General features: G+C 41.1%; 1 protein-coding gene across 5 annotated transcripts in view; it reads left to right on the top strand.

Moving 5' to 3' along the window:
- Positions 1-13,391, top strand: part of TBC1D4 (TBC1 domain family member 4) — a 623,735-nt gene that overhangs the window by 566,077 nt on the left and 44,267 nt on the right. For all 5 annotated transcript variants that reach the window (XM_085622014.1, XM_085622012.1, XM_085622013.1 and 2 more), the window contains 2 exons: positions 723-872; positions 7,275-7,433. In XM_085622014.1, coding sequence (XP_085478140.1) covers positions 723-872; positions 7,275-7,433 — 309 coding nt within the window. The remainder of the gene's footprint in view (positions 1-722; positions 873-7,274; positions 7,434-13,391) is intronic.

Below are 13,391 nucleotides of genomic sequence, written 5' to 3'. Positions count from 1 at the left end.
AATGTGCCTTTGGGAATAGGGCCAATATGTCTGTAAATGGTATCTATAACGCATCCTTTGTAACCAAGATTGGACATAATCTTCTCATTGTAGAGTTAAACTCAGTGAGATTTCTATTAAGGAGAAGCACTTGAGTCTTTCTTTCCAGAGCAGTTTTTACTCCTGCCTATTCTGCTCCTCCACCATCCTCTTACCTCCACTCATCAGCCGTCTACCTACTTAGCTGTGAGTGGTGGATGAAGCTGCCAGTGCTCAGAGGCTGTGGGAATGTGTAGGTGGCTGGAGTTCTGAGGGCAGGACCATTTATATCAGTCTGTCCTGCCCCTCCCTGAGATTTGTTCACAGTGCTGAGATGCAGGGCTTAGCCATTCAACATGCAGCCTGCTTGGTAATCCGCTAGTTCACCTGCTGGCTGGTCTAGCACTGGATCTCATAATCTGGGTAGCTGAAAGAAATAATGGAAGGATGGCCATCCGTCTGGACTGCTTCTATCTGTTGTGTGAGTAGTGTCACAATGGGGAGGCCCCTATTCCTTGAACCTCATAACTGAATTGCTCTTTTAAGCTTCCCATTTTCACAACTGGAGGTTTTGATGCATTCATATTTGTTCACCAACATTTATGCAAAGGGATCTGTGGAAATGTGAGGTGATCCACATGTGGAGCCATTGTGGCCAAATCATTTATTAGAATGACACAGACTATTTTATGCTTCTGTTCCAGCAAGCAGAGATGAACTTCAATCCAAAAAAGCAAAATTGGTCTATGAAGAGATTTGTCAAAAAGACGTTTCAACTCTCTGGGATAAGAAATTGAACTGCCGGACCAAGATAAGGTGTGACATGGAAGAAGTTCTTGCCAGTCTAAAAGAAGGTATGTATGCTTTCTCTCCTAAACCTGTGTCCTGTCTTATAATTTGTCTTGTGGGTGTGCAGTGTTTTATATCTTTTTAAATATTGATACAACTTTAATGTCTACTTACTTCCAAGCATGACAAACATATGTACCAAAATACGGGTATAAGAGAATAGACCCTTAAGCAAATTATTTTATTTGACTATATGACGACTATATGACCAGTCAGATTTGTAAGTTAATGCTAAAGTGATGTTAGGAGAACTACAGGTCTCTATCAGTGGTCAGAAAGTAATCCAGATCAAAGAATTGGCCAGATTCAACAAATTGCAATAGTGGAGATAATGTAGATGATGAATCCTTACGGTATTAAAATTAACACCCCTAAACATAAAAATATTTTAAAAAGGGTAGCTGGAACGTTTCTTTTTATAGAAAGTGACAAGATACTTCAGAGAAAGAGTTTGGCCCCTTACTTGTCAATGTAGCATTTTGCATTTGGGACGATGTCTAGTCAATAAACGGATGAATGAATGGGGTTAACTGGAATTATTTTATTGTGAGCAAACACCCTCTCCATAAACAGTTTGGGGACAGCCTCTTGCTTTGTGCTACCTCTGTTGCAATGCCCCTCTTCAAAATCCCTTGGGCATGTAGGCTAAGGGCAGCCTTATCCTACAAAACTAATACATTTCAACATTGTGAAGAGGAATACAGAGGCGAGTACATGGGTTTGGAATCTTGGGACTGTACTGACCATTTTGTCTCAAACCGTCCCATGTAGAGGTCACAATTACAGGGTGTCTGCAAGTTGTGCGAGTAACTCTGGAGAGCGTAAGAAACACATAGTAGCACAGCCAGTATTATGGTGACCATGTGCTACATCTGTTCCATGGATTTTAAGGCTGTAGTTCCTTGCTCCCAGACTGCTTAGACTTTACCAGGACTTCTTTGACAATGCTGTAGCGACCTGAAGGCTGTCCCCCGGAAAAACTCGCTGGTTGATGGAGAAGAGTCTTTTTTTTTGTGATTTGCACCATTGCGATTCTGCAGCTGTACTAGATTGACGTTGGGATTGTCAAATCACTGCATGACATCCAAGCTGGACCACAGTTTTTCCGACACAGTGAAAATGTATCAGTCTTTCAATACCAGGGTCCCATTTCGACCAAAAGCTGTAGCTGCCTGTTTCACCAAGTAGAACAGCTACATCGCACAAGTGACCATGGCCAACAAGTCGTAGATAATGTGCAAGGGTTCCCTGATTCTGTGCAAAAAATGGTATTTGATTAACGTCTAGAATCTGATTACAATTCCCAATCCTTGGCAAAATAAGTTACACATACTGTAAAAACAAGTTTGAGAATGCTGTGGCCTGATCTTTGCCAATACACATATTAATCAGAAAAAATTCTGCCATAGATTGTCACCTTAACATATTGTATATTTTGGCCTTAGCCTAAGGGCACCAAACAACTATGTATAAGTTAAAACCACTATACAGTGCATGGAATTTACCATGTGGACTAGAAGCAAACTGTATATTAAAACATGATATGTAATTATGTGTGGCACCTTAATAGCGGATTTAAGATGTTTGAAGTGAAAATTCTGAACAGGAATGATTGTGCTACGAAATAGAAATACTGCAGGGAATCACACATAAGCATGTGTAGTGTTTAGAAGAATCTGTCACCTACTCAACAATACTACTGTTGCTATAACTGGCAAATAAAATGAGCATATTGTTGATGTGTATGTCTGTTCCTTTAGAGCATGATGTAATTTATATTTGTTTAGTTTAATTGCGTGCAAACATTGGAACTATTTTTATTTTCAAAATGTGCCATTAATGCAGTAGCAACACCACACAATATAATGATGGACAGAGTGTTGAAACTTTTCAAACATTCACCCCCAGTCACAGATCTGAGTTTAATCCATTGTTACTTTGCACGCCACGTCACACCAGTTTGGGCCCAGCCATATGCAAATCAGTCTTGACCCTGCTCCCTATGAGAACAGTCCCGTTTGAACTGCAAAGCCAGGTCCTCCCTGGACCGGAAACAAGCATCCTGGCACTGGTTTTGGGGTATCACCCCTCATCATCCAGGCTAGCTTAAATCCAGTGGCGCATCGAGCAAGGGACCCACATCTGGGCATACCCTTAGCCACTTAGGGTGCCTATAGCAGCAACACAAAATAAAATAATATAATATAATGGACGAAGTGTAGAAACTTTTCAAACACTCACCCCCAGTCACAGATCTGGGTTTAATCCATTGTTATTTTGCTTTCCACGTCACCCCTGTTTGGACCCTGCCATATGCAAGGGTCCCCATGGGAACAGTCCAGCCCGAACTGCAACGTCAGGTCCTCCCTGGACTGGAAACAAGCATCCCGGGACCGAATTCGGAGTATCACCCCCTCAACAGCCAGGCAAGCTAGCCTGTGTGTACTAATGAGTTGAAATGTGTTCATACATTTGTAGAGTTGAAGTTGATACCTTAGGTTACTGACTTTCTACCACAAAAAGGGAGTTAGAGTGCTCAGGAAATTCAAGGGGACTTGATCTTCACCTCTCATGAGCTTTGAGATGAAACATGATATTAATTTATTAAAATGGGTGTAGGCAGCCTACGGAATTATCACTCGTACTTTGGTGATAGATTTGCATGCAACTCTAATTTGACTGAGGTCAAGTCTTCACCTACAAATGGAGCACACTGAATATACACTTCATCTCTCGCATCCAAAGTCTCCCTGATTCACAGTAGTGCATGAGCACCCATTACAGGTCTTTTGCACCGCAGGAAGCGGAAATTGTCGTTTAAAGGATCGGCTTTGACCTCCAGGAATTCATTTTTGAACAATATTAATAGTATCATTTGACTGGAGCCTCAATGATTTGACAAAATAGATCTGGGCACCAAAATAAAAGGGTCCTCTATTAGTGAATTGGAACGCTAAAAAAGTGACCCATGTTTGCAAGTTGGAGCACTTTTGAACTTATAAAGACCTGTTATATTAGTGTTTTGCATAGGTTTCAGCTTGCAGGAGCAATGTTTGTTTTAATTTCAGTCAAATGTACAGTAAAACCGGCCATAAAACAGACCCACAAACAGCCACAAAACCTGCCCACACACTAACCTGTCGGACCATGCCATCGGGCCAGATTGCCCACAGGTTGTGGTGGGCAGAATTTATGATGTGAGGGATGGCTCTCTCTGTGGATTGTAATTTAGTCAGCCATGATTGCAGATGTATGTAAGATGCTGGGTAATCCTGATAACCAACAATCATTCATTTATGTTGGAAAGAATATCTAGGAGAGACTTGTCAGTATTTCCAAGGTGATATTGGCTGTGGAAGGTTTCTAATCTTGAGTATAGGTATGACTAATGTTTACGGCTTGGTTCTTCAGTGGAGGGTTTCCTGTGCATTGGTGTGACTAATGTATATTTGAAGCATGATAAATAGCTGCCAGTGAGTAAGAGCCAGCTGAATATTTGAGAGTCTATTCCTTAACTTGATGACTGTAGGCTGGCGCCTGAGTTTTTTTCTGTTTGTGATGATGGAATGGAATGGGGAAGCTGGAGTGAATGGTAAAATCTGGTGATCGGACAAATGACAAGATTGCTGATTTTTTATTTCAAGGTGTTTTTATTAACAACAAATTTTTTATACACAAGTACATTTGCATTTCGGTTAGTGGGTATCAGCCAAAAGTGGTTTTCTGCAGTAGTTACATTAACTCATTAACAAGGTCATTGTCTCCAGAGACCGACCTTGACTAGTTGAGGCTTAATCTGTTGACAGAAACCTATGCTTTTAAAAACTTTTAAGGTGGCTGTGGGAAGAATGGTCTATACAATACGATCATCCACAATTACCTCTTTTGGTAAGAATGTATTTCGTCAAGAAATATGATTCCCTCTTCTAGAAAGTAGAGCTACCAATATCTGATTAGTTGTGCGTTGGTAGCCAAGTAAAAAAAAAACACACACAAATAGTATTTTTTATTCAGCTGTAGCTCAGGATATTCAACAAAATACAATGCTAACTAACCGTCGAATGTGGGGAGCGTTAGCCTGTTAATCACTCGTAGAAAAGTCGATTTTTTTCTCAAGTTTGCAAATGCCAAACTGTTATTTAGTTCCTCACTGACAAACATATGTTATAAAATACAAATCTTAAACGAGGAATTGTTTATAGTAGAATGTTGGTATTTGTCTATTTTTTTTAACAATACATTTTTTAAAATAATGTTTAGGTCACATGACAGTCTCGGCCCTTGGCAAGATTCCTGTTGTGAGCACGTGAAGGGGTTTAAAAAAAAGCTGAAATGAAAACTAGAAACAGTGTGATCTAGGTGTAATTGTGTATCTAAAAGGCAAACTAATAAACTATTTAATTCATTATTTTTCTTGCTACAGCTATATAGGCAGCCATGACAGTCAAGTACATAACAGTAATGATCATGTATGAGTTAGATCACAATATTAACTCTTAGAGAGTGCAATATAATAGTAGCTCCAGTGTCCACCAAATAGGCAAGACAGCAAATAGCGGTCACTTGTCATCAGCTACTGAGGGTGGAGGCAAACAAACTGAGCAGCAGATAGTTGTAGTACATTGCCTGTCCCTACTCCAACCCGTCACTACATTGCCTGTCATTACATCGTCCCAGGGTGAGCAGTGGAGCGAGGGCTAGCTTTTTTTCATTATTTGTTACCTTTACTCTTTTTAATTATGAAAATAACTCTTACCCTTATCCTATTTTATGTACCTTAATTTGGGTGATGTCTTGACAGGTTGACAGGTCATGTAGTGGGGGTGGTCAAGTTTTGTAGGTCGGTGTGTAGTGGAGCCAGTGTCGTGGGGGTGTCCTCAGCAGACAGAGTTGCGAGTGGTGGCAGTACACTGAAATAATCTCATCTCCCTAGCAGTAGTCTCTTTGCCTGCAGCTCCTATGGAAGCTGGAGTACCAGAGCTGACATGAATAATTTCTGCTTTTGGTGGCCCACTCTGGACTGTCACTCAGTCAAAGAGTGGTGGATTGGACCTACATATTTTCCTGTCCCGCACAATCTCATATGAGTCGCTCGTTACCCAGCTGCAGTATGCTTGAGAGCTGCAACTCCACTAAAAAAGGTTTGTTTTTGTATTGGCGACCTCTACCAATATCTGTAAATAAGTACTTTTCATCAGGCATCCACGTATGTTGAAACCAGTTAAGAAAAAAACTGAATAAAGTTTAAGAATTCAATGGAGATGAGTCTGAACTTGAAGATTGTGTTAGGTAGATGTGCTACAATCGAAAAGTGTGTTTGGGCAGCATTAATGGAGACGGATCACTGACAGTATACCATGTTTAGTGCCATTCTCCTATAAAAGGTTACATTTTATTTCTAATGTAAACAAATGGTCAACTAGCGCATACAATTTTGTAAAACTATTACTATGGTTCATTTTCATCTGAATTTTGAAAGTTCAACAATGAGTAATGTCTGTTCTTGTATTTATATTAGAGACCCCTGTATCTCTTCTGTGAAATGTTAGACCGCAATGGTCTTTTATAGTAACTATGCTGGAGAACCTTCTACTGCCTGACTAGTTTAATTTTTATCATAATCATAAATATCTGGACAACTTCCACAAAGACTTGTTTTAAAAAGATGCTTGTCGTGTATGACTATTGCTTTATTATTGAATTGACATTTGGGGCCTTATTACAAGTACCCGTACTCATGGTGGCGGTTCGACCACCGCCACACTGCGGGCCTGCCCGAAGTATTACGAGTGGGGCAGTTAGATCGCTATGAGACCGCTGGCTCCACTGGGATCAAGTATCCCGCTGGGCTGGCAGTCTGCAACCAGCAGGAATATACTGTTGGTGCCACTGCCGGAACCACCAAGCATATATGAGTTGCCTTTTCACTGCCCTTTTCATGGCGGCGAGCCCGCCATGGAAAGGGTGGTGGAAAGGCAACAAAGGGGGCTCCAACAGTGCCCCCTGCCGCTCTTGGGACTGGGGGTGCATGGGGGGCAAAACAAGCCCCCCCTGGATTTGCACTCACACTTCCTGCACTGTGTGGCCTGCATGCAGGCGCTTTCACGACCGCAGGCTGCATGTTAGGCGCTCCTATGAGCCTAACAGCCCACTGCCGTTAGACCGCTGCATCCCCAGGCGCGCCACAGCTTTGGCAGTCCTCCAGTGGACGGCATGGTGGTGGCGTCGCTGGAGGACCGCCAAAGTCGTAATATGCCCTGAGCCTACTGTGACTATACAAATCACTATACCTTGAACACTTATTTGTTACTGGAGTCCGCTACTTCCATTATCATGTTCTGTAGACATGACCATGCCCTGATGCTGTGATATTTTACTGTGTGTTTTCTTTCTGTCCCACATTCCAGGAGTACCAAAAAGTCGTCGGGGAGAAGTATGGCAGTTCCTAGCTATGCAGTACCGCCTCCGACACAGACTGTCAAACAAGCAGTCCCCGCCCGACATTTCCTACAAGGAGCTGCTGAAGCAGTTGACAGCTCAGCAACATGCTATCCTTGTAGATCTTGGTATGTCTTGACATATGCGTCACACAGTTCTTGTGCTATATGATGAATTGATGAACCTCATTGTTACTTAGCGATTTTGGAAAAATTGCAATTGTGTTAGCCTTCTGCCCTGTGTATAGTTTCTGTAATACCATTGTGTGGTTCCTGTAACCTTATACAATGTTGTAGTTACTAGTACTAGTGTGTGCCGGCCTGTAAAGAGAAAAGGAGCTGGCACTATAACAGTTAAGTTATTTGTATGTTTAATTTCTTAACCACCTTTTATGAGAGTGGGTTACGTTTTCAATAGTTGATAATTTATTTGATGATTGTACATTGAGGCTGGTAGAGAGTAGAAGGCAAAAAACCGGAGGGGTAAGGGTAGATTTATCAGTGGTAAATCAATCTATAGGTCAGTTGTCTGTTGGAAATGATAAAACGGTTGTGGGTGGCATGGCATGTTCTGAAGAAGGCCTGGGCTGTTGTTTCTCAAGTAGGGGTGTCCCTGGGTAAAGGATATCTTTATTTCTTAAGGTTTACATTAATAAAAAACACATTTTAGATGTGCTGGCTCTTGTGCATTACCAGAAGTTTTATTACATTTAGAAGAGGATGTTTATTTGATTATTCTATATAGCTCAAACTAGACTCCAGGCTACAAGGGAGCAGTTTAAAAGGAACAGCTTATAAACAATGCATTTTGTCATAAGGCAAGTATCTGATACTTTCTTTAGGTTTTTCTGTAGAGCCTACAAGCACTTTGCGGCTCCTTGGCTAGCCATATTCAGTATTTGCAGTAGGCATCGAATAGAGCTAAAGAAGAGAAATTTGTATCAATTGACTAAGGAAAAGAGAAGAGAGTTCCTACAGCAATTGATCAAGTTGGTTTAAAGTTAAATATTTTAAAAATAAACAGAGATATTTTAGGTTTTCTTTGAACTGCATGCATTGTGTCCAAAAGCAGTAAACATGGACATTGTCACACAACACACATTCATTAGGAAGAGAGTCTACCTGACATACCTCAGGATGTTTTTTCATATGTTTTCCCCTGAGGAAGGATCGATACAGTCCCGAAATGCATTGGCCCGTTTTTGAAAAACATATGGATTGATCATTTATGTTTCATGATACATTATGTTTGACTTGAATCATGTAAAAACATGTGAAGACTGTTGAATTTTATTTTGATTGAATTAATTGCATTGGTTATATTTTAAGAGGATTGTATAACTGATGAGTATAATGAATTCAAATATTTCTGGATGAATTCAATTTGAAAAAGTGTTGAGTTATTTTATGTATTGAATTGTTGTGTGGGGTTCGGTTGAAAACAGAACAGTGCACGGAGCCAGCAAGTCTTCTTGCTAGTTTTCTATTGCATACAGCTGTGAAGGCAACATTTCTTCCCCCCTCCTCTTGCATTTCCCCTTAATCTCACCATTTGTATCTTTCTTGTGGTGACCCCTTGCTGTATGTAATTGCTTGCTCTTGTACAGTGCTGAATTGACTTTTCTAGCATAATTAGCATTTTATAAATCGCATTCATAACTACATTCCAAGCAATCAGGGCCTCTTTGGAGCCATATATGACTGTAGCATGTTTTTTTTTGAGTTGGGATTTTTCATGTCTTAATGTATCATAGTTTGTGAGGCTACTGGAGGTGCTGGAGATTCTTTAAAGGGCACGAAATGTGTTCATATGCGTTACTTTGTAGGTTAGACTACTCATTGTAGCCACCGGGGTCTTTAGTAGTGTTCCTATACTGTGTTGTGCCTCTGAGCTGCCACGCTGTATGTATTGTGTGCTGTGGCTCAGAGGTGAAACGCAGAAGGACGGTTAGGATAGAATTGCCGGTGTCAATTTGAGAGACAGACTTAGCTTGAACCATTGATGTTAAGGACGAACAGGAGAAGTGGGTTGACCCTTTTTTAATAGTCCAAGATCAAAATATGTAAATCTAATATTAGTATATAGAGTATTTCAGTGGGAAGTTAGTCAATTGTGCTTCTGGGGATATTTTGGGCATGTGGTGTTGAGTATTGATACCTTCCAGCTAGAATTGGATTAGGTGTTGATTAGTGTAGGTCAGACTTAGCAAAATTCAGCCTTTTGGACGTGTAGTTTCAAGAAGAGACCCAGAAATAAAGGAATTTCTTGCAGTGATTGAAGTGGTTAATGCTAGAGAAAGATGCCATCTTTTCATAATTTTTTCAATGTACACTGATGGAATAAGACGCTTAAACTCTCCAGAGTACTGTTGGCCTCTATATTACCACCAGCAATATTGGAGGCCTAATGGATCATGGTTTATTAACCCATCCTAAACAGCTGATGATTGTTTTACTGGAGTGAGTCAATCTCTTCAATAATTTTCAAGATATACATGCCATGGCTAATTGTGCTGAAAGCCACAGAGATATCCAGTATGAACAGTCAGCCCTTTCATCCAAGATGGTGGGAGTGTCACAGGCAGCAGAAGCATGGCTGCTTTGATGCTGCAAAGTTGCATGGATATGAGTGGTAGAGGCATTTGTGAGAGATGCATTTTTGAAGAATAAGATAGCTGTGCATTCAACCAATATTTTCTTCTGGAAAATGCTGGTGTTATTATATTAGGGATAAAGTACCCCCTGCCATACACTATACGGATATTGCAAGTCACAGATGAGTTTCATACCCATATAGAAGAACAAGGCCAAAGCCCTTAGTTCCTTTATAAGGTTATGGAACTCCGAGGTGAGTTGCAATATCCTTATCATGTACGACAGGGGATACTTTATCCCAAATAATAAATGGTTACGCCATCACTTTGTCACAAACCACTTCAAACCTTGGTGCGTAGATCTTCCATTTGAAAGAGCGAGCATGGTTGCAAACATGAATGCAAATAAAAATTCTAGTGCAAAAATAAACACATCAAAAACCTCATAGTTATTTGTCGGTAACAGATAAACCGTTCAATTCAAAGCATTTTTTTTAAAAAGGCTGCAGTAGATCGGAATGTGTATAAACATGCACAAAGGTCCTAGCTTTTCTCTATCTAAGGAGCGCCAAAAATCAACATATTCTCTCTGTTTGTCATTGTAAGCTATTAAAATAGAGCAGAAGAAAGAAAAGAAATGTTCCATTTGTGACTTTACACAGCTGCTTCAATTCTGCTCTGTGACCTGATTTGCTTTTCACCTCGGCTGCTGTCTCTGGCATCAGGCATTGTGATGTCAGAACTCAACTGTCATGTAATAAATCCAGATAACTTCTTGTAAATTAGATGATAGCTTTATTATCTTCAACCACCAACAGGTCAGCTCCTCAGTGTCCCGCTAGCCAGAATGCCGGTCTCATCACAGAACCATGAGATCCACATTCTGTCGCCAGGACAACCACTGCCTTCTAACAAAAGACATAGTAATACAAGCAAATTACAACACATCCCCTTTACAACAAAACAAGAACTTACAACACTCCAGCGAAAATGATGTAACTATCTATAAAGAAACAACATTCCTACATTCCACACACATACCCTACTTAAGGTAATAGCACTAATATAAAACATAATCTTCAAATCTTGACGGTATGAACTTCCGTCTACTTGACTTCGCAAAACCTTCAAATCTTCCTTCCGGAACACCACCAGGAATATTGGCTGTACCTGGTTTCGTGCCTTCAAACTTAACCAGCCTGGACATGCTCCAAGTACAGCCATTGTCCAAAGTTACGACATTTTTTTTTATATTGATGATGACAAAAGGACCTGAAAGATTGGACAACCCTTTGTGACAATGTCTCTCCTTTTTCACCAGAACCCTATCACCAACATTCCACATCCTTTTCCTCACAGATCTCTTGTCATCATAACGCACTTTGTATCTTCTCTGATACTCAACAAGCCTGGTTTTCTTCACCTCCTCACTCACACCCTTGCTCACCCACTTCGGAAGCCAGACCGAGTTCAATTTAGAAACCGCCAATCTCCCCCTCAAGGCTTCAAAAGGAGACTTTTGAGAAATCACATTGGGAGCTGTACGATGTGCCAACCAAGTCTCTCTCAACACTTCACTTAAAGAGACCTTAGAATCAAGTGCCCTTTGAGCACAACTTTTGACCACCCTATTCATCCTCCCCGTGAGACCATTGGCTTGCGGAGAATATAACGCAGTCTTCTGATGCACTATGCCTAGACCTTCAAGAAAATCTTGCATCTCTTGGGAGACAAATTGTACTCCATTGTCAGTGACCAGGAACTTGGGCACACCTTCCGAAACAAAAACATCCTTAAGGAATTCGATCACCGTCCTACAATTAACCGTACCCATACACTTGTTAATTACCCATTTAGAGGTATAATCCACCAAAAGCACAACAAACCTCTCTTGGGAAGGCATCAATTCCAAAGGACCCATGATATCTAACCCCAACTTGGTCCAAACTGCATCCGGCACATCCACCGGCGAAAGGGGAACTTGATTGGTCACATGAGACTTGTCATTGATAGCACATAAGTGACAGTCTTTCACCACTGACTCCACCATCCGATCCATACCTGGCCACCAGTACCTCTCTCTGACTCGTGCTTTTGTGATACTCCTTCCAAGATGTCCCTCATGAGCCAAATTGATTACCTTATCTCTAAGGATATCAGGCGGAACCAACCTATCACCCCTCAACAACTTACTTCCACAAAAAGTCAAATCATTCCTTACACACCAAAATGGTTTCAACACAGGATCAAGATCTTTCAAATTTGGCCAACCTTTAGCTATGATCCCTTTTAAGAACATAAATGCCTCATCTTTAGCAGCACCAGACAACCATTCTTCTTCAGAGAGCGTTTCCTCCACCACCCAATTCACAGACACTGGCTCATCATACAGTTCTTCCTCACCCGCCGGTAACCTGGACAAACAATCAGCTGACTTGTTGTTTAAACCCGAAATATAGTGCACGCGAAAATTGAACTCCTGTAACCCTTCACTCCACCTCTTAAGCCTAGGAGTCAAATGGTCACCATGATGACTCGAGAAAATCTGAACAAGAGGGCGATGATCAGACTTCACTTCAAATGGGATCCCCCATAAATAAAACTTAAAATGGTGTATTGCCCAATACACACTCAACGCCTCTCTCTCTATACACGAATAGTTAACCTCCGCATCTCTAAGGGCCCTGGAGGCAAATGCCACAACCTTCTCCTCCCCATTCTCCACCTGCGAAAGTACCGCTCCCAAACCCTTGAGACTTGCATCAGTCGTAAGAATGGTTCTTAATTTAGCATCAAAATGACCTAAAGTTGGCATAGCTCCTATTTCTGACTTAACCAAATTGAAAGCTTTGTCACACCCTGGCGTCCAAACAAAATGCACTCCTTTTCTTAATAAGACTCTGATTGGCTCAACCACACTGGCAAATCCCTTCACAAATTTGGAGTAAAACTCCGCCATACCAAGAAAAGATCTGACTTGCTCCTTGTCCTGTGGAGCAGGGGCCTTCACAATACTCTCAGCTAACTTAAATTTGGGTTGTATCCCCTCACTAGAAATAACGTGACCAAGATACGTCACAGATTTTAATCCTATCTTACACTTATCCTTTTTAAGAGTGAGCCCTCTTTCTCTCAATTTGCACAACACCGATCTCAACACCTTCTCATGCTCACTCTCACATTTCCCATAGGCCAAAATGTCGTCTTGGAAAAACAAGACATTGGGAAGGTCTCCAAGCACCATCTTCATTATCCTTTGGAAACAAGCCGCCGCCGAAGCCAATCCAAAAGGCATCCTTAAAAATTGATATGCCCCTAAAGGGGTAACAAAAGACGTTAAATGCCTCGAATCTTTGTGAAGTTTGACTTGATGATATGCGGACGACAAGTCTAACACACTAAAAATCTTTGCTCCCTTCAACAAACGTATGCATTCAGAAATGTTTGGCAGAGGTTGTCGATCTACCCAGATCCATTCATTCAATCCACGCAA

This window comes from Triturus cristatus, chromosome 8 (genome assembly GCF_964204655.1).
Source record: "Triturus cristatus chromosome 8, aTriCri1.1, whole genome shotgun sequence".
NCBI lineage: Eukaryota > Metazoa > Chordata > Amphibia > Caudata > Salamandridae > Triturus > Triturus cristatus.
Note: the sequence above shows the minus strand (reverse complement) of the source record. Positions and strands in the feature narration are given on the sequence as shown.